Here is a 24023-nt window from a genome sequence, read left to right as displayed (position 1 = left end):
GAGGCTCTCCTTAAAAGTTTTAGCAGGACAGAACACAGCGAGCGTCATTCTTCATGCTATCCTTCCTCCCTTAGCTGCAAGCTCACCCAACCACACAGCAACACAACCAAAGCTGGGAGGTACAACTGTCAGTCAGGACTTTGGCTCTGTGGAGTCCTGTTTTGCCCAAGTGCCACCATGCTTCTCTGAATATCTAGTGTCTTCCCAAGTGATATACAATACAGTACATTTCATGGCATTCCATCACTTTAATAATATGGATGCCAAGGAACAAGGAATTAGCTAACAATGTTATAAAACACAAGTACACACATTATACACACGTATCCTGCACTCAGCCTGCTGAGTATTTAAATAATACTGCCAAATGTCCTCAAGTGGACTTTGGCTAGCCTGGAGACTTTCAGGAATATTTTGCACCTATCTAAGAATACTTTTTTAACCTTTTTCTTCTATAAAACAACCACTCGTCTCTTTATTTACCATTAGTCTCTCTCTCTCCCTCCCACTCAGCAAAAGTTGTAGGGAGTCTGCCAGGAAACATATTTAAGAGCAGACTAAATGAGCCATGGGGATAAATGGAAAAGAGACTGGATGGGGAGAAAAAAAAACCCAACCTCCCAAGTATGTGTCTGAGCTAAGACTTCCAAAGAATGTAAGGAATGTGGTCTCCACAATGAAGTACAGAATCCTGATTAAAAGAGTTAAAAGAAACAGTCTACAGTTCCCTGACTATGAAGGGCTTTTCTAGAAATTCTTTTTTTTTTTTTTTTGCCAGTCCTTGCACTTGAACTCAGGGCCTGGGCACTGTCCTTGAACTTCTTTTGCTCAAGGCTAGCATTCTACCACTTGAGCCACAGAGCCACTTCCAGCTTTTTCTGTTTATGTGGTATTGAAGAATTGAACCCCAAGCTTCATGCATACAAGGCAAGCACTCTACCACTGAACTACATTCCCAGACCCTTTTCTAGAAATCGTATGCAGCACAGACATGTTTTTTTTCACTAAGTAGAGACTATTAATTTCTCCTTTCTTAACTGCACACCTGGATTTCTGAAAGTCCATTGCAGTCCCTGGGAGGGTAACAGGTTACACTGAGAACACAGTAGCCTGAAGTATAGCTGAATAGCTGTTGAGGTTCTAAGAGATATACTGAACATAATACCAGAGCAGAGCTGGAGCTGGTGAACCCAAAGGCACTGGCATCTGTACATAAGCAGGTTCACAGCATCACATGGAGCTCTGAAGGAATACACGTGCGTGGGGGCTTCTGCTCAAGTGCATCCTAACCAGAGCCCAGAGTGGCTAGTTAAAACTGAACTAAAAGTTACATCAAGCTTGGGGGTAGCTCAGTGGTAGAGCATTTACCAGCATGCATGAGGATCTTGGTTCAAACCCCAGCACTGCTGGAAAAAAAAGTTATATAAAAATTGATTATAGATTCCATGTATATTATACATGTTAAGGATGGTCATTCAGTAACAACTCTAGAAAATAGCAGCTAGTTTAACACTTACTGTCAAAACTAGTTGGGGACCTATTTCATAGACTTTGTTTGGTTTTGTTTTTTGAAAGAGTCTATTTAGCAAGCTGGCCTTGAACTTGTGATCTTCCTGCCTCAGCTTCTGAAATACTAAGATTATAGGAGGAAGCCACCACACCTGACTGTTTCATATACCTTGGAGGTGGACACAAGGGCCAGACCACAGTCTGTACTGGAATTATGGATGGAGGTGACTCCCCTCCGCTGCTCCTTCTTCTGTCTCTATCTAATGGGACTAGTTTGGTAGAGGGAGGCTTTAAGCCAAGCCCTGAGATGTATCCACGTTTAATCTGTCTCCCTGCTCTGACAAATCAGTTTCTTTCCTTAGGTACACTTCATGAGAATCTCACTATTCTCCTCTTTCTGGTTCTTTTTTCTTGTAACAAATTAAAGTAATGCAAAAAGAAGGAACAGAAGAAAGCTTGGCTTTTTAACCATTGGTCAAGCTTTAAAAACATTAGTGTGTTAGATTCAAACACAAAAGAATTGACTTTTTCAAGTTGCAGAAACAAGTTGGAACCCATCTGGGAGGTGTGTGTGCCCAGACCCTGGTCCACCGGGGCCTCCACCATCCCAGTCTCGCCATGTTTCACACTGCTGGGGAGGGGGGCGGGCGCGGAGGGGGAGGGCCTCAGCCACCTTTAGTACATGCAGCTCTTCCTCCTTGAGATCAAGAGAGCAGCAGGCAGAGAAAGACCCAAGGAGAGAGTCCACTCTGCAGTTCCCATAATCGCTGTGACTGTGTGTCAGTAAGACACACACACACACACACACACACACACACCCTATGTGCACATGCTTGTTTTTTTTTTGTTGTGGTTTCAAAATGTAACAGTGAGCCCCCCACCCCCGTATCAAGGACATGTGGCCCTAAAATGTAAACACACTGCACTGCCACCGCAGACAGCTTTGTCTGTCCTACCTTGTGACATCCTTGGTCACTTATAACAGGAACCAGGCAACCTCAAGTTATTTTTGTTGTCCTTGTGTTCACACAAATTTTCTAAGTGGTCCTTACCACTGGGCAGAACCAAGCCTAGTTAGAGCTGAGAACATGAAAGCAATACATTTTAATCCTACTGCCTCTGCGTTTCCCACTCCTGTCTTAGCAACCTAATACAGTATCTATAGACGGTGGTAAAGTAACATTTGTCTCCTTTTTACAAATTTTAGACCATCTATACCACAGGGACAGTGTGGGCATCAGCAAACTGCCCAGAATGCTCAGCTGGTCATCCAACTCTTCACTGTCCAGGAGCCATCTCTGCCCATGAGGTCACCAGCAAGCACCAATTCCCTTGGGAGCTTCCATAGTGAATAAACATCAAGTTCTCCCCACAGCCAAAAGGTGAAGGGAAGGATTGAAGAGTGAAAGGGGAAAGTCCCTGCTTTCAAGTAGAATCATCTAATCCTCTGTTTGGTCGCTCAGAACTGGACTTGCAGAGTCGGTCCATGATGCCTCGGAGCATGGGCTGGACAATGCCCAAGAGAGGCCTCTTAGAGGGATCGCCGTCCCAACAGGCTTCCATCAACTGCCAGCACTCCTCATCAAACACAGGCAGACGTTCAGGCCGGGCCCCTGGAGAGAGGAGCATGGAAAGAAGGCAAGAAGGGCCCAGCATTAGAGGCTGGCGCTGCCTGCTGGGGCTCCAGACAGTGTGGAATGCAGGGAACTCTGGCTTGTACTGCAAGTGTAGGTTATAACTAATGGGTAGTGGCCAACAAAACTGGAATACACTGGCACAGGAAACAAATGAACTGGCTATTTTTTAAATAAAAGCATTTTTGAGAGTTCAATCTAGCATTCCTAGAAGCACTGTCTTTCCACATGCTGTGGCGGTCTAAACATATATGGAATCCTGCTCTGGACTGGCCAGAGAGGCGAACAGGGCTCCTGTACAATGTCTGGGCTCCACTTGCTCTCACCAGGGCAGGTAGGACAAGGTGGTGCTTGTGGATCTTACCTCTCCGCACATTGTTCCAGAGATGGTCTTTGCTAGCACACCTCTCAAATGCCTCAGGGAGCTTCACGGAGCCTGAGCAGATATACCAGAAAAGAATCCCAAAAGCGTAGACATCCACAGAATTATCATACTTCCCTAGTAAGAAAGGATGAAAGGCAGTGAGGCAGGGAGGGGAAGGCAGCAGCATCGCTGGCACTTTTAAATTGCAGGTCTTTCTATGCCTTTCCTGAAACATCTACTATCCTTCATACCATTTTGCCAGAAGACAGGACACATTTATATGTAGTTACAGTCCAGAAAACCATGGTTCTGGGAGGTTAAATAAGCCAAGATTTGAACTTGACAAAGAAGGAAAAGTAAGGCCTTTCATGTTAATGGGATGGTCTGAACATAAATCTGAAAACTTGTATTAGAGACAGGTGCAGGTGCCTCACATCTGTAATCCTAGCTACTCTGCAAGCTGAGACCTAAGGCTCACAGTTCAAAGCCAGCCTGGGCAGGAAAGTCCATGAGATTCTTATCTCCAGTTAACCCCCCAAAAACCTGAAATAGAGCTGTCGCTCCACTGGTAGAGTACTAGCCTTGAGCAGAAAAAGCCCAAGGACAGTGAACACCCAATCCTGAGTTCAAGCCCCATGACTGGCAAAAAAAGGGCGGGGGGCGGGGGGAATTATATTAGAGAAATACAGGTAATTAGGTATACTAGAAATGTAAGATAAAGATTTTGAGCTGAGCATGGTAGCATGGTAGTGCACTCCTATAATAGCAGCACTTGGGAGGCTGAGACAGGAGAATCATGAGTTTAAAGCCAGCCCAAACTACATCACAATCAAATGCCGTTTCAAAATAACCAGTTTTAAAGGCAGAGGGAAGGATTCCTATCTAGTGAGCAGTGGACAGTCATCTATGTATTAATGCAGGGTATGAAAATAATGTACTTCAGGAAGTTTATTCTGACAGCAGCAGAAATAACCAGAGGTATTTAAAAATGGAATAGCCAAAACCGAGTATGAGCAGTGGGAAGAGAAACTTGAAAAAGTAAACCTAGGAAAGAAACATGATGACTGTCTGTCTGGTTTTTTTTTTTTTTTTTTTTTGGGGGGGGGGTCCGGTCGTGGGGCCTGAACTCTGGGCCTGGGCGCTGTCCCTCAGCTCTTCAGCTCAAGGCTAGCGCTCTACTACTTGAGCCACAGTGCCACCTCTGGCTTTTTTCTTTTTGCTTATGTGGCACTGAGGAATCGAACCCAGGGCCTCAGGCATGCAAGGCAAGCACTCTACCACTGAGCCATCTTCCCAGCCCAGTCTGTCTGGTTCTGATATGGGCAAGATCACAGTTCTCTGACTCCTAACCTTCTTCATTACTTGATGAAGAGCTGGGAGGAAGACTGGAGAGTGAAATGAAATAAATATTCAAATATATTGCTACCACTAGAAGCTCTCCCAACACTAAGGACTGACCTATATTACCTTCCTGTTTTTCTGGCAACCATTCCTCATCCACTCAGGCTCAAAACTTCAGTCTTCTCTCTTCTGTGTTCTTTATGGCTCACTGGTCACATTAAAGAATCTTTCTTCTTCTCCTCTGAATTGCTCTCAAATCTGTTGCATTGTTTGGTTTCAACATTAATTGCAACCTCGTCTTGCAGACAACCACCATCTAACCGGGCTCCCTGCACTGACTTCTCATTCACACTCCAACTTCTGCAGCTGCTAAACTAATATTCCATAAACATTTTCTTTGCAGTCCTGATCAAAAGCTCAAAAGCAAGCCTAAGTCCTCTGCAGGATTTTCAAGCTCAATATATTTACTCCAATCTTGTTTGCCACTATTTGTTTCGATTGTGTTACAGTCCTTAGTATTTCCCTTTCTCCAGTCTCCAGTATTCCTCCATATACAAGGTTGGACTCTAAGACAGAAAGACAAGATTCAATACTCAGGTCTAGTACCTTCTATCCCCAGTGTTTGTGAGTTACTTCACCAACCTAGTCTCTTTGTTCATGAAACTGACTTAAAAATGTATCAAAACAATCACAAGATTGTTGTGAGGATTAAATGAAACAAAATATGCAGAAATATGTCCACATTGGGCATATATACTTAATATATATGAAATCCTTTTCCAACTACCACTTTTCTAGACTGGACTAAAGTTCTATCCAAAACCATCATTTATTTTTTTGCCAAATACTAACATCAAAAAACTTAGCCCTTACTTTAGCATTTAGTGTTGCCTTATACCAAACTACTTTACTCTTTCAGTGAATCTATCAACTCTAAGTTCTTCAGTAAAGACATACATAACTATCACAGGAGTTATTCAACCAATCATGACTGTTGCCCATTATGACATTCAGGACACAGACAACCCAAAGTCACATGCGTAAGGGTACTTGTGACTCTCATTTGAACATTTCTCTCTCACTCCTATCCCTCTTCACTGCTCCCCTCCTTGCCTTAGAGTTCCTGTTCTGGTTTCTTCCTTGCCTGTAGCAGACATCCGGCAGAGCTTGTGTGTACTACTTACCTGCGAGGTAGCACTCAAGGTTAAAGCACCGAGGCCTGCCCAAACCCCTCCATGTACTGCAGCCTTACCTGTGAAAAGTTCAGGGGCCATATGAATTGGTGTTCCCACAATGCTGCCGGACATCATGGCCTCTGGTTTGCAGAATCCTAAATCAGTGATCTTGGCCCGGTTCTGCTTATCCAGCTGCCAAAAAAAAGTAGAATGAAGTCACCTTGCCTCTAAGGTTGTGTATAACATTAAGCTCTAGACCCAAGCTCAAAGCAGGTACCTTACAGTTGTACTTAACAAATCCCATCTCCAACCCTGCAGTCTCCAAATTCATTCCTATTACTGTCCTCCTTCCCTTCTCTGAGCACTTTGTTTGCAGGGATTGTGTCTTCATCCTTATATCTCTGGCACCTAGCATAGTGCTACCACAAACCAGAATATTCAGTCTTGAAAGAATAAGAATTCTCAGAAGGACACTGAGGGAGAACTTTCAGCTCCTGATTCTTGTAACTAAAGAGCAAAAAGCTGAGGTCTTCTAGTGAGCTGTGTGGAGTTTTCTATAATTCCTCAAGTTTCCTTTCCTAAAGATCCAAGAAAGTACTGGGGCTATAGGTCAGTAGAAGAGAGCTTAGCCAGAACAGGCAGCGCCCTGGTTCTATCCCCAGCACAACAAAAACAACAAATAAAAAATACCTGATTGAGCTGGGTGCCGGTGGCTCACGCCTATAATCCTAGCTACTCAGAAGGCTGAGATCTGAGGATTGCGGTTCAAAGCCAGCCCAGGCAGGAAAGTCCGTGAGACTCTTATCTCCAATAAACCACTAGAAAACCGGAAGTGGCGCTGTGGCTCAAGTGGTAGAGCACCTGGCTTGAGCTGAAGAGCGCAGAGATAGCGCCCAAGCCCAGAGTTCAAGCCCCACGACCAACCAAAAAAAAAAAGAGAGAGAGAGAGAGAGACACACACACACACACACACACAAAATACCTGACTGGGGAGTGGGAGATGAGAAGGAATGGAAAGGGGAAACAAAGGAGGAGGCAGCAATGCTTGATAAGAAATGTACTCATTACCTTGCCCATGTAATTGTAACCCCTCTGTATGGTATTTTCACAATTAAAAAAAAAAATACCTGATAGAACAACTCCATCTCATTTGGAGGTTGATTAGTCTCTTATGTTTTTTCCTGTAATTTTAGGGAGATTTTTTTCTCTTTCTGAAAACTGCTGTCATCTTTATACAACATTAAAGTATTGCTAGAAACATTACAATTATACTCTAATATAGTTTTCAAGAGGAATATGTCAAAGGATTCTTTTTTAAGTCTTCATCTCCCATTTCCTACAAGGGGAGCTGGAAATCAATCTCTCGATCTCTCTCGCTCACTCCCCTCCCCCTCCATTTTGCATACTATAATCTTGTTATATGCTAAAATAAATGCTTTCTAAAGCTATTTAGAAAAAAAAAAAAAGGATTGGGGGGAGGAGGTAGTTCTAGGATTTGAACAGAGGACTTGTTCAGCTGTTATTCTACTACTTGGAAATCATGCCTCCACATCTGTTTGTTTTGTGTGTTTTCTGCTTGTTATTTTGGAGATTAAATCTTATGAAGTTTTCTGCCCAGGCTGGCATGAAACTGCCATCCTCTAAATCACAGTCTTCTAAGTAGCTAGGATTACAGAAGTAATTGGCTCACAGTGCCTGACTAAAAGATTCTTTATAGGATGGGTGACAGTTCTGACAAGCTCCACCTTGTAAAGTACATATACTCACCTCACCTCTCATTCAGCATCTCTCATCAAACCCTCAGCAATCACAAAGACCTGTACTCCTCAAAAACATCAACGTCATAACAACAAAAAGCAGAAAAACTATTCTATAAGATTAAAGAGACAAAGGGAACATGACAACAAAATGCACAGTGTTAACACTGGACTGGGTCCTGGATCAAACCAACATCATATTTGGAGTAATTGGATTCACTAGGAAAAGTGGACCGTGTAATATAAATCATATATTGAGTAATAGTATATCAATGTTAAATTTCTTTTTTTTTTTTGGGTCCGGTCGTGGGGCCTGAACTCTGGGCCTGGGCGCTGTCCCTCAGCTCTTCAGCTCAAGGCTAGTGCTCTACCACTTGAGCCACAGCGCCACTTCCGGCTTTTTTCTTTTTGCTTATGTGGTGCTGAGGAATCGAACCCAGGGCCTCGAGCATGCAAGGCAAGTGCTCTACCACTGAGCCACCTCCCCAGCCCTCAATGTTAAATTTCTTGAGTGTAGTAATGGTACTTTAATTATGTAGAAGATTGTCCTTTCTTATTAGAAGGTACATTTAGCTACAAAATGTGATCTGTAACTTACTTTTAAGTAGTTCAGAAAAAAGTGTGCGTTTGTGTGTGTATAAAGACAACAAGACTGTTAGAAAGTATGACAGAATAGAATATAAATCTTGATAAAGGGTATATGGGTCTTCATTGTGACATTCTTCCCTTTTCTGTAAGGTTAACATTTTTCAACAGTGTAGAGAGAAAACCCCCACAATGTAAGTAGGTCTCTATTGAAACTCCTTCCTAGACCTAAATACCGTCCACCTATGAAGCAGTTAACTCTACCACTTTCCTCCTGGACGTTTCCTAGGACAGTCTGATATTTGCATGCACTCTACAGAAGCTTGCTAAATCCAAGAAGCATAGGAGTTTCTTGGACACCAGTCTTACTTACCAGCACATTTTTCAGTTTGATATCACGATGAACAAGCCCCTGGCTGTGTAGGAAACGGACTCCTTCCACCACATCTAGAGCTATCTGCAAACGCATCTCAAGTGTCAGCCCAGCCTTTAGAAGACAAAAGAGCCGACATGTCATGACAGTGCAACTGCTCAACCAGCTTGACCCAAATGAGATTTCAGTCTGTGAGGTATTAAATAACTAACTGCATTAAGACACAGAGGACAAAACAAATAAGGGGGAGCAGTTAAGAAAAAGCCTAATCCTAGCAACCTAGGAGGGAGGGGGTACGGAGAAAATGGGAGGATTGTGGTTTGAGGCCAGCTCAGGAAAAAAAAAAGCATGACACTGCAGCTCAACCAATTAGAGCTAGGTATGGTGGCATGCACCTATGATCCCAGACCCTATCTCAAAAATAATCAAAGCAAAAAGTGGCTTAGGTGGCAGACTGCCTCCCTAATGAGTACAAACAAACAAAAGGTCCTGAGATCAAAACCCAGTACTAAAAAAAAAAAAAAAGCGCAGAGTAAAAGAAGAAGCCAAAAATCACAAAGCCAGATAAAGCCCTTGTAGGGCGCGGCTGGTCCTGCTGGACGACCCCCAGATGTAAACAGAAGAGGCATAAGCAAGTAACTAAAAGTATGAGCTCATTTCTACCATCGTACCAACTCTAGACCTACCCTTAAAGCTGCTTCTAGATCCTTCAGACAGATTAACTGCTTCACATGCCTGGTTACCCAGGTTTGGTTTTATGAGTTCAAATACCAAAGCCACTATATTACATATCCAAAAGCCAAATGGGGCATTCTATCCCATTTATGGAAATATATCAGGCACTACTGAGCTCAACACATCTGAGATGGAGAGAGAAAAACCCTTGGAAAGTTCATCTTACTGATTCCTCAGGAGTCCTCGAGGCAGGTCTAAGGTTTTCTTACTTCTGGAAGCCTTTAGAAAAGAGGAATCGGGCTGGGAAGGTGGCTAAGTGGTAGAGCGCTTGCCTTGCATGCTCAAGGCCCTGGGTTCGATTCCTCAGCACCACATAAGCAAAAAGAAAAAAGCCGGAAGTGGCGCTGTGGCTCAAGTGGTAGAGCACTAGCCTTGAGCTGAAGAGCTGAGGGATAGTGCCCAGGCCCAGAGTTCAGGCCCCACAACCGGACCCAAAAAAAAAAAAGAAAAGAAAAAGAAAAGAGGAATCTATGAAAAGAAACCTGTTTTGACATACTCAGGTTGGCTTTTCTCTCCTACCCAGCCCTAATGTACGGACAGATGAAAAACTTCATTTGCTTTTGGTAGCTGTTTTAGATGAGGGGTTGAAATTCAGCAGCCACCCTCAGATACTTAAAGTTCCTCAGCAGCATATGCCAGCATATGATTTTTTTAAAATCAGATTATATAACAAGTTCATATATGTGATTTTTGTTTTGTTTTGTTTTTTGGTAGTGCTGGTGAATGAACCCAGGGCTTGGTGCATGCTAAACAAGCGCTCTACCACTCATCTATATCCCTAGCCCCGTATCAGTGATCTCTGCTTTAAACCCTCCTGGGACTTGTGTCAGAAAAATGTGTACATTGTGCAGCCTCTTGTTTACAACAAACCTGAATTCTATGGAAATTCTTAACATTTTGACTCCTGTATAATTTTTTCCAGTATCTCTTTGCAGGTTACCTCCTCCATTCCCAAAATGAAATAGCTGCTTCCAACTGACCTTCAGATGTTCTGGCATTTCCTCTCCCCTGGTGTGGCTGCTTCTTTCAAACTACACACATGCTACCCATCCAGCTAGATGGGTCAAACTCAAACTCCACATCTTCATGAAATATTCACCAACTACAACTTTCTTAAAGTTTCTGGAAATTGGGCTGCCAGTGTAGCTCAAGGGCAAAGTGCTTGCCTAACAAGCACAAGGCACTGAGTTTAATCCCTAGAACTACAAAACAACAACAACAAAAAGCTCCTAGAAGGCAGATTTTTTTTTTTTGCTGGGCCTGGGCGCTGTCCCTGAGCTTCTCTGGCTCAAGGCTAGCGTTCTACTACTTGAGCCACAGTGTCACTTGCAGCTTTTTTTGTGAGTCGCTTATTGGAGGTAAGAGTCTCATGGACTTTCTTACCCGGGCTGGCTTTAAACTGCAATCTTCAGATTTCAGCCTCCTGAGTAGTTAGGATTACAAGTGTGAGCCACTGGTACCTGCCTGAACTTAGACTTTTTAATATACCCTTATAGTGCTTAATACAGGGCCTTTTTTTTTTTTTTTTTTTGTCGTACTTCTCCTAGTAGGCAGGTGTTCTACTACTTGACCCATACTTCCATCCTTTTTTATTTTTTTAGATGCAGTCCCACCCTGTGTCTGGGCTGGCCTAGACTAAACCTTCCTATTTAAAAGGTCCCATGTAGGGGGGAGGGAAAGCAGGAGAAAACAAGGGAGGGTGTAACACTGTTTGACAAGAATTATACTCACTTCCTTACTCATGTAACTGTAACCCCTCTGTACATCACCTTTACAATAAAAAAAAAAATTTAATGTCCCATGTAGTTGGTCTAACAGGCATGTGCTATTTGTTGAATTGAGATCTTATTGCTACCTGATACTCTCAATTTCCACTTCCCAAGAAGTTGGAATTATAGGTGTGAGTCACCATGTGTACTTTACATAGGACCTTGTATACATTAGTCCCTAGTACATATTTACTGACTAAACAAAAACTGGCCTGGGGGCTGGGAAGGTAGCTCAGTGGCAGAGCGCTTGCCTTGCATGCCTGAGGCCCTGGGTTCGATTCCTCAGCACCACATAAACAAAAAGAAAAAAGCCAGAAGTGGCGCTGTGGCTCAAGTGGTAGAGCACTAGCCTTGAGCTGAAGAGCTGAGGGACAGCGCCCAGGCCCAGACTCATCATCAAAAAAAAAGGCAAAAAAGGAAAAGAAAAAATGAAAGCAACAAGGAAACTGTTCACATCTAAGAAGTCTAGATTTGTTTACCAGAAAATGGCTAATGACGGTATTATGAAAGGAAAAGAAAAGAAAAGTAGAAAAGAAAAGAAGGGGCTGGGAATGTGGCTTAGTGGTAGAGTATTTGCCATTCATACATGAATCCCTGGCTTTGATTCCTCAGTACCACATCAACAGAGAAAGCCTGAAGTGGTGCTATGGCTCAAGTGGTAGAGCACTAGCCTTGAGCAAAAAAGCAGCTCAGGGACCATGCCCAGGCCCTGAGTTCAAGCCCCAGGACTGACAAAAAAAAAAAAAAAAAAAAGGCCAGTAGTGATGGCTCACATCTGTAATCCTTGCTACTCAGGAGACTGATATCTGAGAATCGTGGTTCAAAGCCAGCACAGGCAGGAAAGTCTGTGAGACTCTTATCTTCATTAACCACCAGAAAATTGGAAGTGATGCTGTGGCTCAAAGTGGTAGAGCACTACTAGCCTTGAGCAAAAGAGGTCAGGGACAATGTCCAGGCACTCAGTTCAGTACCCACAACCGACCAAAAAAAAGGTTCTGAGAGTTGCTTAAGGTTTTTCTGGAAATAACTGCCTGATTACCCCTTTATGAAAGTAGGAAATTCTGAATAAACAGGAAAGAATGAAAGATCATGAAGAGAGGAGAGACAGACACAGAAGGAAGGAAAGGAAAGAGGGAAAGGAGGGAGGAGCAGAAGTGGTAGATCTGGCTTCCAGCTGAATCCTGCCCTCTCTTTGCCTCGCCTCACCTTCAGCCCTGTGTAGAGGTCCCGGTGTAGCCGCTCCATAATGAGCAGCACAGCAATGCTGGAGCCACCACCATAGTTGTAGTCAATGACTGAGCCATGGAGATCCACCAATCGCTCATGCTTTGGCAGAGATCTGTGGAAAGGAGAGAGGTCTGGGCCACAACACTTGGACTCTAACTCTGCTTAAGATGTCAGAACAGAGGAAGAAAAAAACCTCAAGGCATGCTTAGTCTGCATCCAGAGGGAATGGATCTCAGTGCAGACAGCAGAGCAAAGCCTCTCCACCAAGGGCAATGAATCATGAAATCTACACATTAACAGCCTCTAAGTAAGAGAGTGAAATACAAATGGAATGAGGAGTCTGAGAAGTTACAATGGTGGGAAAGGAGCAAGCTAAGATACCAAAGGCCCACTAGTCTATAGAATTTAAAACCTAAGTATGGGGGGCTAGGAATGTGGCTTAATGGCAGAGTGCTCACCTAGCATGCACTAGCATTCCACATAAACAAAAAGAAAAAGAAAAAGTAAAACCTAGGTATGGAGACAAAAGGCAGGCAGGAGCTCTTGATACAAACTATTCCAGTCTTTTCCCTTTTCTGTAGATCAGAACCTACCTCATGTAGTGAAACTCCAGAGCCAGATCGTTCCAGTGCTTCTCATCTGGAGGGACAACTGACTTGAGGGCACAAGGGAAGTGTCCCCCCCAGTTGTCACACAGGTATACAACTCCATACTGCCCCCGGCCTAGTTCCTGTCCTAATTTAGGTTTACCTGTAAGATACAGAGGCAGCAACAATAAGACAGGAGGGATGGCAACTTACCTGGCAATTTCTTTAAGATTCTTAGATGTAGACCTACCTAAGTACAGGGGGAGAAAATCTGACATTCTAAACCATTAGAAAGTATCTGAACTGGTTTAGCTAACATAAGCTTGGGTCACATTATTTAAGCTATATGAATAGCAAGACGAAATAGACTTTCAGAATCCAAAAACACATTAGGAACTACTCAATAGAATTTTTCAAGGCAGCAACCTGAGACTCTGGAATTCATTCTCAGAGGCTGGGCATAAGAATGTCAGAGATCCTGAACTCTCTAAATTACTTAGAAGGAAAAAACAAGGACTCACGATGCAGCAAGACATCCTGTAAAGAACGGCTCTCAAGGGAAAGGCGGGCTAGGCGTGGGGCATGATCTTTCCGAACCTTCAGCCACAGATCTTCAGTTTTCTCCAGCCGGCCTGAATGGCCAGCTTCCAGCTGGGAGGGACAGAGAAAACTCTGACTTACCAAGTCCCCATCACCTGTCATGTAGGAATAATACTATCTACCTCATATGGACAATTAGGAGAAATAAGTAACAGGCACATGACATGTTGAATGAAGTGACTAGCAAATGGTGAACTGTCAGGACAGTGATTTACCTCTTGGATGCATACTCTACACACACACATACACTCAGAGGGCACACACACTCAACAGACAAGCAGATGTCTCATAAACATACGTTAGTACGAAAGCTGAAATGCTATCCCTTTCCACCACTCATTCCTAAAACACCATGCTAACTTACATAAAGTTCCTACTCCTCTATATCCTTTTCTCTCTCCGTGAAATGGGGACAAATTAACTGAGCTCCTTCCATTCTCCCTAGAGTTAGAAAAATATCCACATGAAAAACTTATTGCTGAAACTTTCTTTACCATAATACTATCCTATAACAAACAGACTAAAAGGAAAAGACACTGATGATTCTTCAATTATACAGAGGGTAGAGAGCAAAATCTTCCTGACTGGAAGATTCTGATTTTGAAGATTTTGAAGCCGTTCCTTGCTTATTCCAGCTGTGCCTCTTTCCTACATACCAACCTGCCGCAGGGAGGCTGCAAAAGCCTCATGAGAGCTATTGAGCCGAGTCCGGAACTGGCTGCAAATGCTCTTGGCCAACTTGGAGGCACTGAGGCTTTCTATGGCTTCCTGGGCCACCTTCCTCTTCCATTCCAGAGTGATGGCAGGTGGGCTCACCCATGTGATACGCTGGATAATCTGCAAAGATAAAGACAGTGAGGTCATTGCAGCATGAAGAAAGAAACTACCAGAAGGCTCCAACAACATCTTCCATTTTCTAGGTTATCCACTGACTGAAGAGTAAACTCTTTAAGATAGGAGCCATATAAACTCCAGGATCCTCTCCAATTCTACATCCCTCAAAATCAGGGCTCAGCCAGGAAGCATCAAAAGACACTAGGCCTAGACTACATGCCCACAAACCCTCAATGCATTACATTCAGAGTCAGGGAGTACCTGTGAGATCTCTTTCATAAGCAGTAAATAACTCTGTAACAACCAGATCCAATTCTACAACAGGAACTGCATTCTTGGCCTCTAGCAACAGTAATGCCTAGTTTTGAGATGCCTAATAAATACAAGACTAGATAAAAGAAATAGGAAGAAGCTAATGAGGTGGCACCATGTGTCTCTGTGAAGTATCATTTAAACTCACAATTTTCAAGACCTAAAGGAAGCACTGTTGATAATTATTTGAAAGTAGGCATAAGCAAGAATCCTCTCAAAGCAGGTAAACCAAAACATATGGCCACTCTACTTTAACAGCAGATCTTAGATATCATTTCTCTATTGGAGTAACTAGGTTTCCTGTGATCCAACTAGGGACTGAAATCTTTTTCTCTAAGCAACCCTTACCTGCTTGATATGTTCCCACAGCATCCTTGTAACTGAAGACCCTGAGTGAAAAGTGACTTCAACATGATAGGCAGCATTTAAGATCTGAAAGAGAATACATACACACACAAAAAAAGTGCCCTAAGTATCTAAAACTATGCCCCCAAGGAGTAACATGAGACATGATATTTACTTCAAGAGCACAGTCCAGTCTCAGGGTTTCTAAATTTATACACAGCATCAACTCAAGTTAATTACTTAGTATATGACTATGTAAGCCCTTTTATCTCTCCATGTTCATCAACTGCAATTTTACAGTTTACTAACACCTCCCACAGACAGTGGTCATGTGATAGAAAAATGAATTAAAATTCAAACTGAACTGGCCAAAAGTTGAAAGGGAGACTCTTGCTAATCTGAAGTTTGGCTTCTGTGTGAATTGTTCCATGTGTTATCCATAACACAGCATCTTAACAACCATTCCCTATATACCTGTTTGAGATAATTACTGGTGATGTGAACTGAGACATCCTGTGATTTCTCCAGGCTCTGCAGACACCGTTCTAGTGTCCCCACGAAGCTTTCTCGTAAGTAATCCACTGAGCTTATCAGCTTGTTAGCCACTGCCTGATTAAGCCGGGAGATGATTAGTTCCTGGATTTGTCGGATACAGCATTTGATCTCTCGGGTACCCACTGGTTCTCCATTCTCGGGTATAATGATATCTAAAAAGGGCAAACACACTAAATAAGGGCATATCCCAAGTCACAGCCAATAAACTCTCACAACGATAGCTATAGAGAGAAGACAACGTGGGCACTGGGAAACAGAAGGTATAGTTAGGAAGTAACAAAGCTCATAGATGTCAAAGTCTAGGACTTATGTAAAACTTCACATTGCCTAGCATACTAATGAGAAGATTCCAAGAGTTAGGAAATCAATTCTAATCAATTATTATTAAATAAATTTAAATGGTTAATTGTCTCTATTACATAATTACCTCTTAGAATTAAAAAAATCTGTTTAGTAAGCCAGAGAACAGAAGAACTTAAGTTAAAAAAAAGATCTGCTCCAACCAGGCTCCAGTGGCTCATGCTTATAATCCTAGCTACACAAGAAAATGAAATCAGAGAATTGAGGTTTGGAGCTGGCCCAGGAAGAAAACTCTGTGAGTCTTATCTTCAATTGTCCAACAAAGAGCCAGAAGTGGGAATGTGAGGTCCTAAGCTTAAGTCCCAGTATCAGCATACACACAGAAAACACACACACACACACACACACACACACACACACACACACACACACACACACACACGATCTGCTTCTAGGAAAGTAGGAAACTTCTACTGGTGTTTAGAAGTCTATAGTGCACAAGCACCTCCCATGTTCATTGTTGCACTGTTCAGAGTAGCCAAGATGGGAAAACAACCCAGACACCCCACTACAGATGAATGGATCCACTACAGATGACTCCGTGTGCTTGACCTCACATATATTATATAAATGTGCACATCTGAGGGAAGCTAGGAGGATGGCACAGAATCAGAGAGAAACAGGTGAAAAAATACCACCGAGGGGCCCATCAGTTGCCCTGGACATTGATGAAAGTGAACTAAGCAACTCAAGGGCAGCGATGGGAGGGAGGGAGGGGATGAGAGAGAAAGAGGGAACAGCAAAAGGAAAAGGAAAAGGAAAGAAATGTACATATTACCCGATTTGGAAAAAGTAGTTGTAGTGTCAAAGTTTGTAGAATTCATAAGCTTTATATGATAATGACAAAGCACCCTGTGACAGTTAAAACGTGACTAGCTAAGTATCACTATCTTACAATACTGTGAAATATATGTCACTTAATCTCAACAAAAAATATAAATATACTATAAAAAAGAAGTCTATTAGTAGAAACTTAATTTGGTACTGGCTCTCCAGAGAAAATTTAAAATCTACCCAAAATTTAAACTGACCAACATTCTTTCACCTAACTGTTCTACTTTCAGAAATGTTTTCTAGAAATATATTCTCACAAATAAGTAGATTTATACAATACAGTATAGTCTGTAGTAGGGAGGGAAAGGAAGCAGCCTAACTGTCATCAGTAGAATAAATACATTGTGTCCATAAAGACAGACTTGCAGGAACCTTTATGAAAAGCTAAGACACAAATAGGAAAAGTGAAGAAGCAAGGTGCAAAGAAATGGGGAATGGGAGCTTGATGGGCTGGGGATGGTGTACTTGACATCTTTGAATTAAGTACCATGTGTGCTTCTTTTTATCTTTTAAATAATTAATAGTTTCAAAACTATGCATATTATGTTACCCAGAACGCATGCATTACATGTGTCTGTGTATGTATACACACACACACACACACACACACACACACACACACACACGTGCACACCAGTTCTAGCTCCAACTCAGGACCTGGCTACTGTCCCTGAGCTTTGTTTTTGCTCAAGGCTAGAACTCACGTGTGTGTGTGTGTGTGTGTGTGTGTGTGTGTGTGTGTGTGTGTGTGTGCGTGTGTGTGTGTGTGTGTGTGTGTGTGTGTGTGTGTGTGTGTGCAGACGTGCACCAGTTCTGGTGCTTGAACTCATGACCTGGCTACTGTCCCTGAATTTTGTTTTGTTTTTTTTTCCTCAAGGCTAGAACTCTACTTGAGCTACAGCTCTACTTTCAGCTTTTTGGCGATTAATTGGAAATAAGAGCCTCATAGACTTTCATTCCTAGGCTGACAGGAAAGATCTCAGCCTTCTAAATCGCTAGTATTACAGACATGAGTCTCTGGTGCCCAGCTGCATACATTACTTTATTTAAAGATAAGTAACAGTCACAGCATCTGACTCCTCAGGATATATGAGAGGTAACGAACGCTCTTAAGTCTATCCTGTAATTGCCTAGAAAAGATTTAGAACAAGGCGAGAACCAAACACTTAGTTGTATCTAATACAGAGCTCTTAGTAAGTATATCCACAAATCGGACATTTGATCAACTGTTTAGCTAACCATTCTGTCCTAGGTACCTAACATGGTATGCCTGCCATAGAATGGGCAATCAAGTATTTCACTGGCTGCCCTGACTTGTTTCCATCATGTGCACTTTGATGCACCAGTACCCTTAATTAAATATGGGAGAGGACTTTCTAGAATTCCCACTGTGGGTTAACAATTCTCAGCCACTCCTCCCCGCACTGGGAACTTGCCAAAGACTTATCTTTGTTCCTCTTCACAAAGATAAGAACTCAAGCACCTATCTTCACTAAAGTCAACTACTTTCCTTTGTATTTATAAGCATGTCATAGTTAGATGCCTTTATTCACAAATTCATACAGTCTCCAAAGATATTTAAGAGATTGTACTGGAGCTGGGCATGTAGCTCAGTATGGAGCACTTGTCCAGCATGCATGAAGCCTTGGGTCCAATTCCCAGCACCCCAAAACAAACAAACCAAAAAAAAAAAAAAAAACAAAACACCAAAATTTGTTGCAAGGAATATGATAATGAGTGATCTCCAGATTCTATTTTCCTTCATTCCCAGATTTTTGGAAAGTAATTAAAAGTACACAAATAGGGCTGGGAATGTGGCTTAGTGGTAGAGTGCTTGCCTAGTGGTAGAGTGCTTGCCTAGCATGCATGAAGCTCTAGTTCGATTCCTTAGTACCACATAAAAAGTAAGCCGGGCACTGGTGGCTCACGCCTGTAATCCTAGCTACTCAGGAGGCTGAGATCTGAGGATTGAGGTTCAAAGCCAGCCAGGGCAGGAGAGACCATGAGACTCCTATCTCCAATAAACCACCAGAAAACCGGAAGTGGCGCTGTAGCTCAAAGTGGTAGAGCGCTCGCCTTGAGCTGAAGAGCTGAAGGACAGCGCCCAGGCCCAGAGTTCAAGCCCCACAGCCGACAAAAAAGAATAAAAAGTACCTCAGTACACAGAAAAAGCCAGAAGTGGCCTGTGGCTCAAGTGGTAGAGTGCTTGCCTTGAGAAAAGCAGCTCAGGAACAGTGCCCAGGCCCTGAGTTCAAGCCTCAGTAGCTTACGCCTTAATCCTGCTACTCAGGAGGCTAAGATCTGAGGATCAAAGTTCAAAGCCAGCCCAGGCAGGAAAAGTCTGTGAAACTTTTATCTCCAATTAACAACCAGAAAAGTGGAAGTGGCACTGTGGCTTAATAGGAGAGCACTAGACTTTCAGCTGAAGATCTGAGGGACAACACCCAGGCCCAGAGTTCAAGTCCCACAACCGACCAGAAAAAGAAAGTAACGTATTGCAGTAAAGTGAAAGTTATACGTGAAATTAAATTATCGATGAAAGTTACAGATTAAACGCTGTGGAGGCTCAGTTGGCTACTGTTTGTAGGAAAGAAAACTAAAAAGAACTTTGTGAAAATGGCATTTGGAAAAGCCTGTAGGGTAGGAAGGATTTAGAAATTCACAGGGAGAAAAAAAAAAGACATTTCAGGCTAAAGGCAGGGCATGAAGAAAGAAAAAAGGGGAAGGGAGGACAGTAAGCAGTTGTGACCACCAACACCCAAAAATTATAGGAAAGCCGGTAGTGGGAAATTAGATTGGCACAGGGTTTGGTTTTGGAAGATGTTTACTACTAGACTGAGAACTTTAAACCTAGTCTGTACAAACAAAGAACCAATAAAGATTAAGTAGAGAAGGACATCAGAAAGAATCATTAGTTAACACTAGTTCAGTTAGGCTAAAGACAGAACAGAAAAAGTTCGCGTAAGCTAGGGAAGAGGTGACATTGTCCAAAAAAAAAAAAGTACACTTAACCAATGTAACTGTAACCCCTCTATCTATACATCACCTTTATAACAACAGCACAAGTTAATATAAGATATGAAGGAACGCGCATCCATACTCGGCAACTGGTTAGAGATGGGGATATGGGATAGAAGATGAGGTAAGGATATGCTGAGGCTTTGAAGCTAGGCATCAGGAAGGTGACATCAGTAACTAGGAAGATTAAAAAGCAGTAACACACAGGAATTAAAAGGACAGAGTGAGAGTCGAACACTGGTGGCTCATGCTTATAATCCTAACTACTTAAGAGAATGAGATCTGAGGATCAAGGTCTGAAGCTAGTCCAGGCAAGAAAGTCCATCAGACTCTTATATTCAATTAACCACCAAAAAGCCAGAAGTGGAGGTATGACTCAAATGGTGTAATGCCAGCCTGGAGCAAAAAAGCTAAAGGATAAAAGCTAGGCCCTGAGTTCAAGCCTTAGTACCAGCACACGCACACGCACAGTACAGGTTCAGAAGTCAGACTGCATAGATTCACATCTATTACTCTACTAACCAGCTGTGAGGGCTGGGCAGATTACTTAACTTTTTTTTATTTTTAACAGCTCTGGGGTTTAAACCCAAGGCCTCATAATTGTTATGCAGGTACTCTACTATCCGAGCAACACTAACTACACTAACTAGCCCAATTAGTCCTTTTAAGCCTCAGTTCTATCATTTTTTGATAGAAATAAATGGAATCTGTCTAGGAAGATTCTACAACACAGAGGTCCCATGTCAGAAACCCTGATGAAGTCTGGAGTTATCATCAGAGGTCCTGAGCACCAGTATTTTCAGAAAGCTACCCAGTCAATTTGGTATGTACTTATGACTGAGGATCTGAAGAGCAAGCAGCAAACCCTATCACTGTAATTAAAAGGTAGTAGAATTAAGTTCATGTACTGAGGTTTACACAAGTAGTCAGTGTACAGTCAGCAGCATCTAAACCTCAGACACCAAAAGAACTCTCCAAGGGCTTTTGCCCAATTTTGTTAATAACCATTTGTGAAGAATCAGACTGTCCGAAGGCATAAAAATAAATCCTTCTGTGCTTTTAGAAGAAGTAGCCTGAAGAGAAAATGAGGTCAGGTGACACTGTCCAAAAGGAAATACACTCATTACCTGACATGAATTGTGATCCCTCTGTACCTCACCTTTATAATAACAATTTTTAAAGTTTTAATAATTTAAAAAAAAAAGAAAATGAGAGCGTGAAACAACAAGAACAAGGAGAAATGCTGACAGCACAATGTAGTAAACCTTTCCAAGCCACTCTTCTCCAGCTCCCATGGGGCCAAGGTACACAGACAAAAAGGGAAGTAAGAGAGAGAGTGGGATAAATTTCCCAAAAGCTGGGCTGGGCCCTGCAAAGGAGAAGACACTTCCAGGAAAGTCTGAGAGCAAGAAAAGCCACCTCAGACAACTAACTTAGCAGGGAGTCCTGCTGAACCTTACAAGTCAAAAGTTAAGTCATCTGCCCAGCCCTCACAGCTAGTTAGTATAGTAATAGATTTGAAAATATGCAGTCTGACTTCTGAAGCCCACGTTTCACCCTCTCTGGAACTTACCTTTAAACTCCATGTTGGCAGCATCATCCAGGAGTTCCTCCTTCATGGTGTTGAGTGTCTCAACAATCATGTCTTTCATTTCCTCTTGCTTTCTGTTGGCAATATTCATCAATGATTCATACAACTCGTTCTCCTTTTTGCGAGTGTATTCTAGCCGTTTAGGAGTGATCTGCAGGTCCCGCTGCATGTCAAAGGCCTGGTTAATAAAGATGTCGAGGCAGTGGCAGTGCACCAGGTTTAAGGCCTTGGCTGCATCCACCAGGCGAGTTTGTAGCAGCTGGTGAGAAAATGTACTCAGCTGTCTTAACTTCTCACTTTGCTCCACCAACATGCTCTGAGCTTTTATATCCTGGCCAGGGGTCCCGCAGTTCCAATGACTGCTGCTCAGATAGCCCAGGTCAATTAGTTGGTGATACAGTGGTGATCTTTCACTCTCCATTGTCCTGGTGGAGGACTCTATTATCTCCAACTTTGGCACTTTGAAAAAAAATATGGGAAAGGAAAAATACTTTCGGATTTCCTGAAGCTCTTGCTCATCTCTCTCAGAAAGTTCATCTTTATGGAGTGCATAGGTTATCACAGGCAAGAAATCATTCACCAAATCCCCCAGAACATCCACTGCGGGCCGAAGGCCTTGGCATGGTGCCACCACAATGTCCACTTCCTAGAAGAGGAAGGGGGAGGTCACATCAGCGCCACAGGATCATAACCAACCCTTGCCTCCCAAAGTCCCACATTGAGACCAAAATCCACATGTACGTGGGAGCAACTGGGCTTCAGTGCAGTGCCATCATCTGTTTGATACCAACACTCCCTTGTGCAACTTTAGACAGGCAGCCACTCATCTAGAGAATGAACAAACAACCAGGAAGGATGGCAGTCCTGTAGCCATTACAGATGAAAACTATATTTAGTCTCTGTCTTCCTTTGGTGCTTAGAAATGCCCACATTTCCTCTGATGAAGTATTAGACAAATAATAGAAGAAAAAGAAAAGGATATGGAAATTATCAGACTGGAAGTAAGACTGCCCAGAACATTTTTCTCCTTGCCTTCCTCTCACACCCTCATGACTACTTTCTTACCTAGTTAACTCTGGAGCATCTTTTAGATCTCAATGAACACGTATCTCATATCCTTAGTCTTTCCTATTACATAGTCCCAGACACTCTTTACTTCAAAGTTCAACACATTTGTAATTTACTTAATTAAAACCCACTTGTAGCCGGGCGCCGGGAGCTCACACCTGTAATCCTAGCTAGGAGGCTGAGATCTGAGAATCATGGTTTAAAGCCACCCCCCCCCCCCCCCCCCCCCCCCCGCCCAGGAAAGTTCGCAATACTCTTAACGCCAATAAAACCACCAGAAGACAGGAAGTGGCGCTGTGGCTCAAGTAGTAGAGCACTCACCTTGAGCTGAAGAGCTGAGGGACAGTGCCCAGGCCCAGAGTTCAAATCCCACAACTGACAAAAATAAGTAAATAAAAATAAAACCCACGTGTTCCCCACGTGTAGCCTGTAAGCCCTTTAAAAGCAGAAAACATGTTTATCCTTTTCACTAACAAAACTCCAAGGCCTAACACAAGTCCTTAGTATTACTGAACCCATCAGTTATGAATCAAACTGCCAAGTGCATCAAAACTTCTACAGGTATCTCTACAGTCTTTACCACACCACCTAAGTCTTGTTTAAAACCTTCAATGTGATCATTTGGAATGCAAGAGACTGGTGTTTACATGGCCAATTTTTTTTTTTTTTTTGAGAAGGAAACTTCCTCTACAGTTGGGGCAGATCTTCTAGAAAACTCTTGGGGAGTCGGGATTTTAGCAGTAAGCATGATCTTTTGCCTTGCCCATCTTCCTGCCTACAGTGAAGATGTAACAATTAGATCAGCCTTAATATGCAGCAAACCTAGGCAGCCAATGCTAAGGACAATGAAGCAACAAGAAAGGAGGCCTGCCTGGGTCCCTGTCAACCACTGAGCTGCCACCACACCAACTCAACTGCCTGCCTGCAGATTTCTTTCACAAGAAAGGAAAACATCCATCTTGCTTAAGCTCTTGTTTTCTGTTTTTTGTTTTTGTGAAAATACTGTACAGAGGGGTTACAATTACATGGGCAAGATAATGAGTTCATTTCTTATCAAGCATTGTAGCCTCCTCCTTTGTTTCCCCTTCCCATTCCTTCCCATCCTCCCCCTGCCCTCCCCCAATCCTCCCCTTAAAATCTTGTTTTTATGACAATCTGTTGTGTATAATCAATCCCAGTTTCCAGAATGATCTTTGGTTTGGAAATAAACAGGTCTTTTTCTTAGTCTATTGTTTCTGTTTTTATTTTCTACTTCCTTCTTGAGAAGAGTCAAGGTACTTAACAATATATTATTTCTACCCCAGTCACAGTTCCCTCCTTGTATTTGAAATTTACCTAAAGGGGTGACTAGGCTCACGCTTGTAATCCTAGCTACTCAGGTGTAAGATCTGAGGATCATGGTTTGAAGCCTGTTCAGGCAAAAAAAAAAAAAAAAAAAAAAGTCCAGGAG

The 24023-nt window shown here is 42.7% G+C and overlaps 1 protein-coding gene across 1 annotated transcript in view; it reads right to left on the bottom strand.

The window, feature by feature from the left end:
• Nucleotides 1-892: 892 nt before the first annotated feature.
• The window catches only part of Dstyk (dual serine/threonine and tyrosine protein kinase), a 60647-nt gene continuing 37516 nt past the window's right edge, over nucleotides 893-24023 (bottom strand). Inside the window, exons 3-13 of the mRNA XM_042681328.1 lie at nucleotides 21488-22151; nucleotides 15622-15854; nucleotides 15151-15234; nucleotides 14317-14493; nucleotides 13578-13707; nucleotides 13063-13219; nucleotides 12449-12581; nucleotides 8739-8852; nucleotides 6101-6215; nucleotides 3508-3642; nucleotides 893-3122 (exon numbers count right to left, since the gene is read on the bottom strand). Coding sequence (XP_042537262.1) covers nucleotides 2935-3122; nucleotides 3508-3642; nucleotides 6101-6215; nucleotides 8739-8852; nucleotides 12449-12581; nucleotides 13063-13219; nucleotides 13578-13707; nucleotides 14317-14493; nucleotides 15151-15234; nucleotides 15622-15854; nucleotides 21488-22151 — 2130 coding nt within the window. The 3' untranslated portion in view covers nucleotides 893-2934. The remainder of the gene's footprint in view (nucleotides 3123-3507; nucleotides 3643-6100; nucleotides 6216-8738; nucleotides 8853-12448; nucleotides 12582-13062; nucleotides 13220-13577; nucleotides 13708-14316; nucleotides 14494-15150; nucleotides 15235-15621; nucleotides 15855-21487; nucleotides 22152-24023) is intronic.

This window comes from Dipodomys spectabilis, unplaced genomic scaffold, assembly GCF_019054845.1.
Source record: "Dipodomys spectabilis isolate Male_0828 unplaced genomic scaffold, ASM1905484v1 ptg000069l, whole genome shotgun sequence".
Lineage (NCBI taxonomy): Eukaryota > Metazoa > Chordata > Mammalia > Rodentia > Heteromyidae > Dipodomys > Dipodomys spectabilis.
This window is presented reverse-complemented; position numbering and strand designations above follow the sequence as displayed.